Raw genomic sequence first — 14,362 nt, 5'->3', positions numbered from 1 at the left:
AGAAACAAGTAGCACAACTGTATAATATTTTAGGATTTATAAAGCACTTTCTCCATACATCATTTTATTAATTTCTTATTTAAAGATATTAATTTTACGGAGTCAGCAGCTGTGATTTGTTGTTGTTTAGTCACTAAGTTGTATTTGACTCTGCGACCCCATGGACTATAGTATGCCAGGCTTCCTTGTCCTTCCCTGTCTCCCAGAGTTTGCTCAGATTCATGTCCATTGAGCTGGTGATGCTATCTAACCATCTCATCCTCTGCTACCCCCTTTCCTTTTGCCTTCAAATGCAAAAGCATTTATGTTTGGACTTCCCTGGTGGCTCAGATGGTAAAGAATCCACCTGCAATGCAGGAGACCTGGGTTTAATCTCTGGGTCAGGAAGATCCCCTGGAGAAGGGAATGGTTACCCACTCCACTATTCTTGCCTGGAGAATTCCATGGCCAGAGGAGCCTGGTGTGCCTGTATAGCTATGACTTAGAACAGTTTTTAAAAAGTACCCAAGGTAACAAAGCTAAAATATGTAGAATATGTAAATAAAGGACTTAAACTCAGGTCTTCAAACTCCTGTTTCAGGGATTTTCCCATGAAAAGTTGGGACAAGTTGACCAATTGTTTGAGGGAATACAGTACTTTAGCCTTAGAGAGTGGTGGTTAACACAGACATATGCTTTGGAGTCAGTGTGCCCTGGGTTTCAATCCTTGCTGACACTTATTAACTGTGTTCAGTTCAGTCGCTCAGCAGCACACCAGGCTTCCCTGTCCATCACCAACTCCAGGAGTTTGCTCAAACTCATGTCCATTGAGTCGGTGATGCCATCCAACCATCTCATCCTCTGTCGTCCCCTTCTCCTCCCACCTTCAATCTTTCCCAGCATCAAGGTCTTTTCTAATGAGTTAGTTCTTTGCAGCAGGTGGCCAAAGTATTGGAGCTTCAGCTTCAGCATCAATCCTTCCAATGAATATTCAGGACTGCTTTCCTTTAGGATTGACTGGTTTGATCTCCTTGCAGTCTGAGGGACTCTCAAGAGTCTTTTCCAACACAACAGTTCAAAAGTGTCAGTTCTTCTGCACTCAGCTTTATTTATGGTCCAACTCTCACATCCATACATGACTACTGGAAAAACCATAGCTTCGACTAAACAGACCTTTGTCAACAAAGTAATGTCTCTGCTTTTTAAATATGCTGTCTAGGTTTGTCATAGCTTTTCTTCCAAGGAGCAAGTGTCTTTTAATTTCATGGCTGCAGTCACCACCTGCAGAGATTTTGGAGCCCAAGAAGATAAAGTCTGTCACTGTTTTCACTGTTTCCCCATCTATTTGCCATGAAGTGATGGGAACACCTATTAGCTGTGTATTTGTTGCTTAACAAGTCTGAGTCTCCATTTTCTTATATGTAAACTAGGTGTAATAATGAATTGTATCTACCTCTCAGAGTTATTCAAGGTCAGTGAGATTTTCCTGAGTACCATGCCTGGACCATAAGATCTCAATAAATAGTAGTCATCATGGACAAATACCCAGGCAGCAATGACGCAGTGGACTGGCTGCTGTAGCTTCATGCTTCCTGTCCCATTATGGTGGAAGGAATTTTTTTTCTTTTTTTTTCTAGCTATTGGACATTTAGGAATAGTTCTCTCAGAAGGGGAAAGCAGGCATTGAAATGACAATGATTTTCAATGTTTAATAGAAAGAAAGGGAGTCAATGAGTTTGTGACGAGCTAAAATGAGGAAAAAGCATAGGAGACTGGAAAGAAATTATTATAGTCACAACGACCATCATTAAAAAGTATCCTGACTATATGTTACAAAGTAGAATTTGGCCATAAACACAGGATATATCATTAGTTCCAGTCACCAATCATAGTACCCATGTTGGTCACTGGCATATTTCCACTGCTCTGAGATGAAATGATAAAATATTATAGTGACTTTTCATGAAGCTAAATTTATTCAGTTTACACACTTGCTGTTTATTTTGACATATCATTTCAGCTCTTTTTTGGCTGTTAATGTCCTTTTCTTTTGGGAAAAAATAGTAATAAGTAGTTGATAGATTTAAGGTTCTTACTAGACAAAATAAAAATTTGGCTAATATGTCGGTTCTTCCACAGTAATACTTATTTTGAAATCCTATTGTTTAGAAATCACTGGACCAGTTAATCTTCAAGATTTCTTACAAATATGGAAACTTACACTCCCAGAAAGCAAAATAATTTATTTATAAGGACCAAGGACCGTTCAGTAACACCAGGCAGAGCATTTCCAAGGAGAGATTTCAATGCATCTAGTTCCCAGTAATTCATATTTTATACAGAGTCCCAATTCTTATCCCCTTGGAAATTACAATCTAAGGCAGAAGAGAGATAGATTGTTATCATCTGGCACACAGAAGATAGGACAGAAACATCAATATACACATTAACAATGAGCTACTTACAGAATATAATTAGGGTTAAATGAGAGGTAAGATAAAAACTGTGATACGGGGAGGGAGGTCCTATTTGGGAAGAGTAGCCCTGTGGAGAGTTATACCCAAACTAAACCAAAGGACTAAGCAAGTCATCTCAGAGTCAGTCAGGACGATCTGGGACTCCTTAAATATTATTGAATCACTTTATTTGCTTAGATGTCCTCAGGGTGGACATGGCTAGAGTTTCAGTGGCCAGACTAGAGAGACTATTTTCCTCAGAAAGTAAGAAAAAAAACACTGTTTTGTTGGGTTTGATTTTTATACTACATAGAGCTTCTGGTGAAGGCACTGAATACTGGTTAAAGTAATTAACTAGGCCACCAAGAAATTACTGAATGGTTGGGTTATTAACAAAAACTGTGGATAAAATTAAGCAGATTCTCATTATAACCAAATTCATTCTTAGTCACAAGAGTAGTTATTTTTGAAAGGTATATTAATTATAGACATCTAGTGGGTGAGTGATTTCTTTATTTCATTCATGTGGTCTTCCTCTGGTCCCAGTTAATGTGGCTTCTGAAAGTACATTCACTTGTAATCCAGGAGGTGTTTAAACCCTTGGAAAATCTGACTACTTGCTAAAAATATATAATTAGTTTTAATTTTGAGTATAAGCAATGAACTAATGGCTTCTGAATTTGGAAGATAAGTATTTCCTAAAGGAGATGACCAGAAAAATGCTAATAACTGGGAAAACAAATTACTGTAAAGAAACTTAAAAGTTTATTGTGACAAATAAAACTATGCATTTATTTCCACATTCTTCTTGAGAGCAGTCTATGATTTTAGTGTGCTGAGCAGGATTTGATTTACCACTAATTTAGCTCACAGGCATTTATTGAATGCCTACTAAGTGCCTGGTATTGGCGATACAAAGGTAAGTAAAAACCTTTGTTCACCAGGCTGTTCCCATCTCTAGGAGTTTCTCAGTGCACATGTAAAAATTACAATAATTTCTATTGAAACACACTATACCACACACCCTTACATAGAAGCACACACATATTTTCAAGGATCTAGATGTGTTAGACATTTTTAGGAACTGTGGGAAGCAGGTCTTAGGGCCAGAGATCACCTCTAATCCTTCAGTATATTAACATCTTGTTTTTAAATATCATCTTTAAATAATATGCTTTTTTTTTCTCCCTACTTTGGTCTCATTTTATGTAGACCTCCTAAAAGGTCTTCATGGCACTTCCCAGTCTAACCCACCTAAGCTCTATTTCCTGGTTGATTAGTTTGGTAGAAGCTCTTCAGGGAACTTCAGTTGAGGGGAAGGAGGGAGAGTTAGGTTGCCATTTACTGTTATTTGGTGGCTGTGATGCTGCCCTTGGCTCATAAACCCTTGGGGAAAACCTTGGCTCTGCATTTTAAGAGTTTTGCATGTTTGATATCAGTAGGCCCTGGGAGGCTCATGCAGTCCCCACACCACATAAAGTAGTTATCTTCATCTGCAAAGTAGAAGCCCCATTTTATTCCAGAAAGAAGCCGAAAGGTGGAACCTGACTGTATGACTGCAGCAAACCAAGTCTGGCCTCTCTCTCTCACTTTAACTGGGGACCTAGGGCTCAACCTAGCACTCTGGGAGGTGCTGTGGGTTGGAGATCCATGAACCAGGGCGGGTGGTGCACCCCGCAGCTCTTGGCTGTTCTGGAGCATCCAGGAACTAAGTGTGGGAAGATTCTGGCTTTGGCTCCCGACTGAGTTTGGAAACCTAATTGTGTTACTGTTCTGTTCTGGCACCAGAAAGGTGTAATTCCCGTTGGGAGGGATGAGCCCAAGGTTGATAGAGAGGTGGGGCTGAGGGGGTGGCTCTGCTGCTGCAGCGGAGTAGTCAACCAGTGGCTCAGATGGGCGTAACGCCTCCTAGACTAGGCAAGCACAGACAGGGTTGCTTTGACTTGGCCTAAGTCAGTATATAATGAATCCCCCAAGACATTTTGGCCTCAGCTGCAGGCAGATGGGAACCATGGGCAGCCTTTTACCCATACGGGCAGATAAACCTTTTGATCTGGTCACTCTGTGTGTTCCTTCTGGCTAGTCTTTCTTTGCCCCATCGAGGTCAGGGGCGGCTTCTGTGTGTCTGTCCAGCGCGTCGCAGAGGTCCATACTTGGATCCATGGAATCTCCCTTTGCTCTCTGTGCTTTGGCAGGAATCACAGTCGCCACTGCAGGACCCCTCTGCAACTTAAGCAGCCTTGCTCTCGATGCTTTACCCCAAAGAGAAGGGCCTGGAGCAGTCGAAATGCCTGACGCTGTCAGGGCAAACAGGCGAGCGACTGGTGCAGCCTCAACTCCATAGCGCAGGGGCTTTCGCGTCGGGGTCGCAGCTAGAATCGCCCTCCCCAGAGCCTTACTGGGAGGGAAGTAAAAACAAGACGTCCCGCCCGTACCCCAAATGTTACAACGGTATAGTTTCGATCCCTCCCTCCGCTTCCCGAGCCTAGAGGGTTAAATCAGGAGGGTACAACACCACCCCTTCCTCTTACTTCCCGCCTCCCCCCCCTCCACCCCCTTACCTTTAAAAAGTTAAAAAATGTCTGCAGTCGAAATCTCTTAAAGGGGCGGTGCTGGTGAACGAGTACACTTGGCACGAGTCTCTGAGAAGGCTGGCTAGGGGCGTGAGTTCGCTCCACCAGCACCAAAACACTGAAGAAAAAAAAAAGAAAAGAAAAAAGGGAGAGAGAGCTCAAGAGAGGGGGGGAAAGGAAGGGAAAAAAAGGGGGGGGGGAAGGCAGACAGACACACACTTTAGATAAGGACAATTAGTCACCAGCGAGACCCTGTAGGAAGAGAGGTTTAAATCAGAGGGATTTAATGAGGGTGCTCTGTGCCTTCCCTGAAGCCATGCCCTCCAGCAACTCCCGCCCCCCCGCGTGCCTAGCCCCGGTGGCGCTCTTCTTGGCTCTGTTGCTCCATCGCTCCCTTTCCTCCCAAGCTGGAGACAGGAGACCCTTGCCTGTAGACAGAGCTCCAGGTATGAAGGAAAAGACCCTGATTCTACTTGATGTGAGCACCAAGAACCCAGTCAGGACAGTCAATGAGAACTTCCTCTCTCTGCAGCTGGATCCGTCCATCATTCATGATGGCTGGCTCGATTTCTTAAGGTAAGGCAGGGGCTTCGATGGATCATTTTTTTTTTTTTTTAAAGTAGCAACCCCCACCCCTTCCTATCCCCTCATTCCAAAGGGGGAAGAAGAAGAAGAAAATACACCAGGCGGATCTCTCAAAGAGAAGAAAGGTTTTCCTCCTCCAGGAATATTTGCTGTGAGGCTGTAACTGGTGATTGAGAAAAGCAATGTTTTCTATTAAGATGCACATGTTTGCAATGCAGAAGGCATTTCAGAAACTTATCAGTTATGACTGAAAAAATGTTGTGCTTACATATATCCACAATTAGCCTCCCGGACTCCTTCTGAAGAGAAACAAGGGATTCAGGGCAGTTACAAAAGCGAAAAAAAGGTCTCGAGCAACAAAGACCCGAGAGGAATGGGTGTGTGTGAGAGAGTGCGTGTCTGCATGTGTCTGTGAATGTTTAAGCGGGATTCGCACGAAAGTGGAGTTTTCCACGGAAAGATCGTTTCGTCAGTTCTCTCCCACTTCCAGACAGAGAATCAATCTAGGCAGAGGCTTGAGCGGTGGGCAAATTGGTTCGGATTTTTAATTTTATATCCTCTGCTATCCTCTCCAAACTTAAGGACGTTGAAAGATACTTTTAATAGACCGAATGGTCCCCTAGTCCCTCCTCCTTAAATCTGTGGTAACTGCATAGCTTAGTTTTTCTTGAAAGAAAGAAAGAAAGAACCCTCGCTGCGGTCATAGCGTATATAAGGAGAGCGGAAAGGGTCCTAGAAATACTCTAGGGATGTTTCGGAGGTCTGAATCTCGCACGGGTGGATTAGGAAGCCGGGAGATTTATAATTGTGGATTCTACATTACTCTAGGGCTTGGCCTCTTAATTGGGGCACACCCTCTCCCCGGTTATTACTGTTCAGCAGTTAGGCAACCACGATCCCTTCACAACAGGGAGAGAGTTGCTTTGTAAAAATAAATAAAAAATAAATTGTCTACAATGTCGAATACAAATGTTGAGTTTTAAAAAATTCCCTCCAAATTGGAGCTAAGCTGTGGGCTCCCTCGAAGAGCTCCGAGCGCGCTCAGTCTCACTTCTCTGCCCTGAGGCCGCGTCCGCAGTGCGTCTTTCGTGAGTATCTTTCACTCTCCGCGAAATTCGACTTTGCTTCTAGTGTGTGCCCGCCCCTCAGTTCTCCGGGTCTCCCCTGACCTCGGCCGGGCGGGAGGACGCTGCAGGTAGCGGGAAGCGCACTTTGGGGCGTTTCTTCCACGTGGAGCGAGCGTTGCGGGAAGGCTGAGTCCTTGCTGCTGCGGCTGCCGAGGCCGTTTCGGTTCCTGCCGGCGCCTCGGCTGGGAGGGCGGGAACAGCTCTGCGCGGCCCGGATTCCTCTTCGGAAGCTCTTCCTGCAGCAGCGCGCGTCTTTGAGCTCGTCGGGGGAGCGGGGCGGGCGGGGGGGGGGGGGGGGATGCCGGAGGGGGGGGCGACTACACTCCCTACTTGCATCGCGGTTCTCCAGCTGCGCGGACTCCTTTGGAGTTCTTTTGCTTCTTATCTTAAAAACAACAACAAAACCTTTACTGTTCTCGCTAAATGCTTGCCGCAGAAAAGATTGTGGAAGGCGGCTTTTCGGGAAAGAAGCCGTGGCGGGGCGTATTTGCATTGGCTGTGCAGGCTTCCGGCTGGAAGGTTGTTGGAAACGCCGGTTCGGCGGGGCCGGACTTGAGCGGTGGTCTCCTCTGCCAGCCGTGGGCCCACACGACGCCCGATTGCGCCCGCCTGGTAACGCAGTCCTGGAGTCCACGGCCAGGGGATCCTTCTCCCTACTGGGACTTCTCTGGGCGGCCACAGCTTTTGTCAGAAAATCTGAAACCGGAGTCTCCGTTGTCTCCCCGCCCCCCCCTTTCCTATCCGCCGTCTTCAAGATATTCTTTAGTACCATTTGGATTTGGATTTTCAGAACCTGAACCAGAAAAGCGTTAAAAATAACTTAGAAATCCGAAACTCAATAGCTGATGCCCTTAGCATTAAGCGCATCCTTATTGCTCGTTCTCTGCGCCTTCCCTAATTAGCGTTTGGCTTTTAAAAAACCTATTCATGGAAATCCTGAACCTAAATAGCTGTAAATGCCATTGTTCTGATGCTCTTCAGAGTCTGCTACGACGCGCACGTTCCACATTTCGGCAAACTTCACTTTCCTCAGAGCTTCCAAATGATTCCAAGTGGGAATGGAAAATGATGGAGCCCAACTTGGGGGTGGAGAGAAGGTCGTTACCTTTCCTGAGGTCTGGCTGAATTATTTCAGGGACCGAAGAGACATTGCTTTTACTGCGCAAGGCGGGTGTGGGGAGTGTTCTCAGAAAGACAAGGATTTGGGAGATGCATGCAGTTGTTATAAGGTAGTGGAAAAGGAAAATCAACTGGCGTTGGAAAAAAAAAACGATGTCAGGTGCCTGGTCTGAGAGAAAGAAGGCGGGTTTCACCTTCTGCATAGAGGTTGAGGTTGCCCCTGGGGCAGAGGAGGCAGATTCCCTCTTTCAGCCTAGAAGTTTGGCAAAAGTCGGAGCCCGAGGTCCCTGCGCTGCGCGACTCCTTTCGGAGCGCTTTCCCGGCAGGGGCTGAAGCCCAGCAACTGCGCCTTAGTCCCGTATTCTCAGCAGAAGCGTACCCCCACCTATGCACACACTGTTAACAAACAGTCTAATTCTTTGTAAATACTGCCTTCGGTGAGCACCGTCGGGGTGCCAGAGGGAGGGGGCCGCGACCAGCTGGGCGCAGGAGGCGCAGCGCCGGGTCCCTCGGCCCAAAGCTGGGCGGGCTAGGGTGCCAGGCGAAACTCCACAGAGAGTGGAAAGAGGGATTTGCTGGTGCCCTGCGGCCTCTCGCTTGTCTCCCGTATCCTTTCCTTTCTCCTTCTCTACCCCTGCAGCTCCAAGCGTCTGGTGACCCTGGCCCGGGGACTTTCTCCCGCCTTTCTGCGCTTCGGGGGCAAAAGGACCGACTTCCTGCAGTTCCAGAACCTGAGGAACCCGGCAAAAAGCCGTGGGGGTCCCGGCCCGGATTACTATCTCAAAAACTATGAGGATGGTGAGAAACTTGGTTCCCACTTTTGTTGGGTGGGTAAAGTTTGGGGAGTGCGGGGGAGTAATCTGTGTACGTGTGTGTGTGTGTGTGTGTGAGGGGGCATGCAGATTTGGAGGAGGACCAGGTTGGAGCTCACCTGCAAAACTGGTAGCTGTAGACGAGGGGACACAGGAGTGTGGGAATTCCGAAGTGATTAAGTAAAGGGGGCTCCTCAGGTTCTCCTTGTCGAGGCTCCTCGCTTTTCTTGGGCGGATGAGTCTCAGACAGAGGCCCAGAACTAGTAGCCAAAACTTCTGGCTGACTAGCCCTGTGGGGCGAAGGTTCAAGGAATTTCTTGAGAAAATTCTTTCAGGTTCGTAGGCTGTTAAAGGGTCAGGGTCACGTTTCCTTCCTGAAATTATAGGAAAAGTTGCCTTTTGTTTTTCTTATTCCTTGTTTTCTTGAGATGAGGCTACCAGTCTTCAGCTGTTTTTGAAATCCACTGAATTTTTCTGGAACAATCCCTTTTAGATTGGTCCCTTGTTGGAAAGGTTTGAAAATCTTTGCAGTGAGTTCTCCTTTAGACTGCCTAATCTCAGAGTCACACTTTCCCACCCTCTAAATTTCAAAATGGGATTATAACTGCCAGCTTTTCCTGCCAGGATCAGAGTTGCGTGTTGGAAGGGCTTTGAAAACTCTGAATCCTATTCTAATATAAGAGGCCAATCTTTTTTTTTTTTTTAATATATGAACAGTCTCATTTTTACTAGGGAAAAGTGAAAATGGTATTTTAAAAAATTGTTTAGAGGGTTTGGTTTTAATATCAGTGAACTTTCTGTGTGGGTAAAATAGGCAAGATGGCAATTGTTGGGTCTTCAGCCACTAAGGTTGTTTAGATTGCATAGAAGAAGCATTAGTGTCCATTCTTGGAGGGCTATCTCTGCCCTGCTGTCCCTTTTCATAAGTGAGCTACAGTTTTATTTTTAAAGGGCTCAGGGACATGTTCTCAGAGCTCCCTGGATTTTGTTACATCTTGTCCTTATAAATCAGCAAAATGAGGAAAAGCCGGTTGTATTTTCTGGGGCTTTCACTGAACAGGAATTCTGGAGAGTTGGGATCTATTTCAAGGTTGGCTGAGAAGCACTTTTTTTTTTAAGTGTCAGATGAGAAAGAGGGCAAGGCTGAGGCTTCTTGAGTTTGAATCCTGAATCAGACTTACTCTTTTACAACATTTTCCAAGTGTGTAGGTATTTAAGGCTACATCTTGTCAAAGGTAAATGTCATTGCTATGAAAATGTGGATTGCAGGTAGACTTTGCTGTCACTCAGCATAAAAGGCTGAAAGCTAAAAGATAATCCTGAGCAGCAGCTCTGATGGTAATTTGACCCAGTGCTTTTTAGTTCCCAGGGTCACTGTCAGCTTTGTGTTCAGGTACAAGAAGGGAGGATATTAATGGTTTTCCTGATGAAACTGCTCTTCTTTGAGTCCATTTGAACTACTTCCTCTTTAGTTTGTGAAAAAACTTGTAAGAGTCCCAGGAACCACTGTGGGGAGCGGGTGGGGGGGGTGGGGGGACACCATTATAAGTTTAGGAATTAGCCTTTTTCTCCAAAATTTGTACCTAGGATTATATTACCTATTCACTGAGAATGGGAGATCTGCTTAAAATGAAGGTTACTTTGTTTCCGTTGGTGAAAGGAGAAAGTGGGCATCATGGGGAGAAAGGAAATTGGTAGAAGGCCGTGCCCCATAAAACTTCATAGAATTAGGAAAAAATCAGAAATGGAAAAGATCTAAGAGGTCATCTTCATTTCTTCCACCACTTCAGGGGCCACTACAGTATCATTCCATATGGAATCCTTTTCTTGTCTTGTCCAACATGGTATTAAATATCTCTAGGAATGTAGTTTTCACCACTCCTGTGGGAGAAAGGTCTTTTGTCCCATAGGTTTTTGTTGGTAAATTTCTCCTGAATTTTCCCTTTATATTCTCCAAATATGTGAATATTCCTTTTTGCACTGTTTTAAACATTTATCTTCAAAATAATTTCTTTGTTGTGAGTGTCAGCTTCAAAAAAAAAAGGTTTCCTCTTGGCTGTTTTTTTATCTAGACTACCTGGATTTAATTCTTTTAAAACTTTCTTTAAAGTCAGTCCTTCCAGACACTAATCTGTTTTATTGCTCCTAGCTGAACTCCTTTTGATTTATGTCTCCCTGGTAATAAGATGCTCTGAACTATATCAGTATTTGAGGCCTTTGCACAGCTAAAGAGAGTAGGAATGCCCTGTTTCTGTCCTTTGATGCTTACATATCCTTAAATCACCCATATTGTCTTTGTTGTTACATGTTGTGTTGCAGAATTAAAGGCGAAAATGGTTTTGGTACAGGCTCAGCAATTTTGCAGATATTATACTTCAGTCATCACTTTTCATCCAGTGATAACTATCATCATAATGAGCTTCATAAAATAATTAAGTTTTCTCAGTAAATGGCTGTATAATAGGGCCATTTGGGCATCAGTATCTAATCTTTTTTTTAAAAAGAGATGTATTGGCTTTAACATAGTATAGAATAATGACATACATTTTGAATAATTAGATATAGCTACTGGCACATGATGAAACTGAGTGACATAGGGAGGAGAATATGGAATTTGGATTCAGAAAACCTGTATTTCAGGCCTGACTCTATCACTTATGAATATGTGGCCCTGGGCTTACTGCTTCTGTATAATATATGGATGATGATAATACTTGCTGTGCATTGCTTCTGTGAGGGTTCTGAGAGGTAATGTGTATAAAATATTTTGTCAACTGCAAAGGCTAAATATGAAGGCTAAATACTCCTACTTTTATTAAAGGCAGCTTCAGAAAATTTATTGTATATATTTAATATTTTAAAGTGGAATTAAGAAGTAAATAAAATGCAGTAGACCAAAGTTTATACACAAGAAAGGGGATAGAATTAGAGAATTGTTTGAGAGGATTAAGAAAATATAGGGAGAATTCTCTTTAAGAAGTGGAGGTGGAGAATATGAGTGACTATTTTTTTGTGTATGGTAATGAGAGAAGAGACTAATATTTAGTTTTGTTATATACTAGCATTTAAATGAACTGATACCCAGCTTGGGTAATGTACAGTTTTCTGGTTAATGCATTCGTATTGCTACCTTGATGTGATTTTTTGTCTCTGTTGTTTTTCCCTGAACTAACTGAGCAATTAGCAAGTCATGTGGCTTGTATTTTCTGAATACTTTTAAAGCATTTTAAGGCAGCTACATTTCCTCTCTCTAAAGTCACTGTTTATATATCACTTTGGGAACTTCTCTAATTAGTCCTTTGATATAGTTACCTATTCCACTTTAGCTTAGGCAACTTGAATTTCATACAAACATGATGGAAGAAATGAAAATAGGAAATAGGATTATTCTTCATACTTTGGGGTCTTACCCTTTGCCTAACTTCCTCTTGGTTCTATGTGATGTTATGCTTTTCTTGCTCCTAACAAAGAAATCATAGGTTAATCTTTTGTTATTTTGCTACAGTCTGTTCCTCTTTGTTATATATTCAGTGTGCTTTATTTGTATGCCTGTCTCTTTACTGCCATAATCATACCTTTAATCAAGATATATACCATTTATTGTGCACATCAAAAGCCAGTTTAATATTTTTAAAATATCATGTTCATCATGTCACTCTTTTGCTGGAAATCTTTTGATTATTTTTGGATTGCTTACAGGAAATGTTCAAACTCCTCAACTTGCCATTCAAAACCTTTTTAAAATCTCTTATCTTTTGTACTCTTATGTTTTCATATACCTTTTATTGCAGCTTTGCTTGATTTTCACTGTTTCCTTAAAACATCTCAACCCCTTGTGTTCAGCCATTCTGTCTGTGCTTTAAATGCCTTTTTCTTGGCTTTGTTAAAATCTTACTACCCACTTTACCCGATTCTGCAAGTGCCCGTTATTACCACAAGCCTTTCCTGAACAGGTCATTTCATAGTTATCTTTTCTTTCTTTGGACGGTTGCAGCTTTCTTTCTTTTGGCCCCTTCTTTTACTTTTTAATAGAATGTAAATTATTAATAGGAAGGGACCATATCTAATTGTTGTATATCCCAAAATGTCTAGCATTCTGTCTGACACAGAGTAGAACTTCAGCAAATATTTCTGGATGCCTACTAGGTTAAAAGGCATGTTAAAGGCACTGGAAAAATGGAGGTTGCCAATGAAGAAATGTGTAAACACATACATAAAGATTCTATTCATTTTTTACCTTCAATGCATTTTCCCATGAAGTCCATTCTTAATATTTATTTTAATGACATACTTCATTATTTTAACTGTGTTCTCTTTATCTTTGGTAGTCTAAGTGCCTTGGTTTAATACTGTGTGTTAAATCAACTTTACCACCTGATTTAAAGCCTTGCACCGGACTCACACTTTTTTTAATTGTATCTGTTTCTTCTTTGCCTTTAGTTTAGCTTTGCTTGATTGACCTTTTGTAGTTTCTACATCTAATTTTCCAACTCACAGTTTAATAGTACCTTTGCACAAATTTAAATGTTGTTTTCAATTTTCATTTCCTGAAAATTTTTGCTTCTGAGAGCTTCTGAAATCCTAAATAATGAATGTGGAGTACACTTTGTAAACTCTAAGGCACTATACAACTAATATTATTGTTCTCCTTTCTCCAGGAAGTTTTCCAGTTTTAGTAGAGGTGAGGTAGTTAATTCTTTGTCTTTCTATTCTCAGTCCATCCATCAGGACATATGACATAAGAATAGCACAACTGCCAAAAGACATATTTGCCTTGAACATACACACTTTGCACTGTCTCACTTTATTTTACAAAAATGTTTCTGGAAATTCAATAATGTTTAACAAGTCTTTATTGATTACCTGATCTGTGTTTAGTTTGATGCTGGACAAAATGGCAGATTATCAAACAAATAAAAGATACAATACCATATCAACATTAGAGCATAACTGTAATTATTGCTATAAGCAAGATCCACTAATCAGTATTAAAATAAGTAGGTGTAGTTTAAAGCAAAATGGGATATTTGCATAGCATCAAACATTTCTCTCATAGTATTAATTAATTATTGTGGTGGTTTTAGCATATGGCCACCAATTCTTTGATACATTTAGGATGTGGAGCTTCTGTTCTCTGCTTGAGTGTGGGCTGGATTTAACAACTTGTTTCTAAAGAAGAGAGTCTGTAAGGGGGAAAATAGTAACTTTACAGTGGAGGAGCTGTCAGATATCATTTCAACAAAGTGATCAAGGTTAACATCAGCAGATGAGTCATGTTGATATCATGTATTCCCTGATATCATGTGATGAGAGGACACTTTACCTTTGTGATATTCTTTCCTCAAATCCATAACTCTCTGTAAATATGAGAAAACACTAGTCAAATTGAAGGGTACCCTACAAAATACTTGACCTTTCCCCTTCAAAAGACATTGTCCCAGCTATCAATGATCTAATAGCTTGTTAGTGAGATAACATTTATAATGATAAAACTGAAGAGTAACACAAAGATAATATAGAATATAGAAGTGCTAAGTGGAACAAAATAGTTTGCCAGAGTGTGACAGGGAAAATAGAGATGAGTACTGGCCAGACTTATGTGGGAGTTAGGTTGGGCTTGTGAAATATAGAGATGAGGAGAGAAGACATTACATTCAAAGGAAAGAGCATGAGGCAAAGCCGAATTATGTGTTTGGGCAATATTACCCTAT

General features: G+C 42.2%; 1 protein-coding gene across 1 annotated transcript in view; it reads left to right on the top strand.

The window, feature by feature from the left end:
* Positions 1–5,294: 5,294 nt before the first annotated feature.
* Positions 5,295–14,362, top strand: part of HPSE2 (heparanase 2 (inactive)) — a 688,998-nt gene continuing 679,930 nt past the window's right edge. Inside the window, exons 1-2 of the mRNA XM_052661035.1 lie at positions 5,295–5,584; positions 8,480–8,637. Of these exons, the coding sequence (XP_052516995.1) occupies positions 5,295–5,584; positions 8,480–8,637 (448 nt within the window). The remainder of the gene's footprint in view (positions 5,585–8,479; positions 8,638–14,362) is intronic.

The sequence above is a fragment of the Budorcas taxicolor genome, chromosome 23 (genome assembly GCF_023091745.1).
Source record: "Budorcas taxicolor isolate Tak-1 chromosome 23, Takin1.1, whole genome shotgun sequence".
NCBI classification, from domain to species: Eukaryota; Metazoa; Chordata; class Mammalia; order Artiodactyla; family Bovidae; genus Budorcas; species Budorcas taxicolor.
Note: the sequence above shows the minus strand (reverse complement) of the source record. Positions and strands in the feature narration are given on the sequence as shown.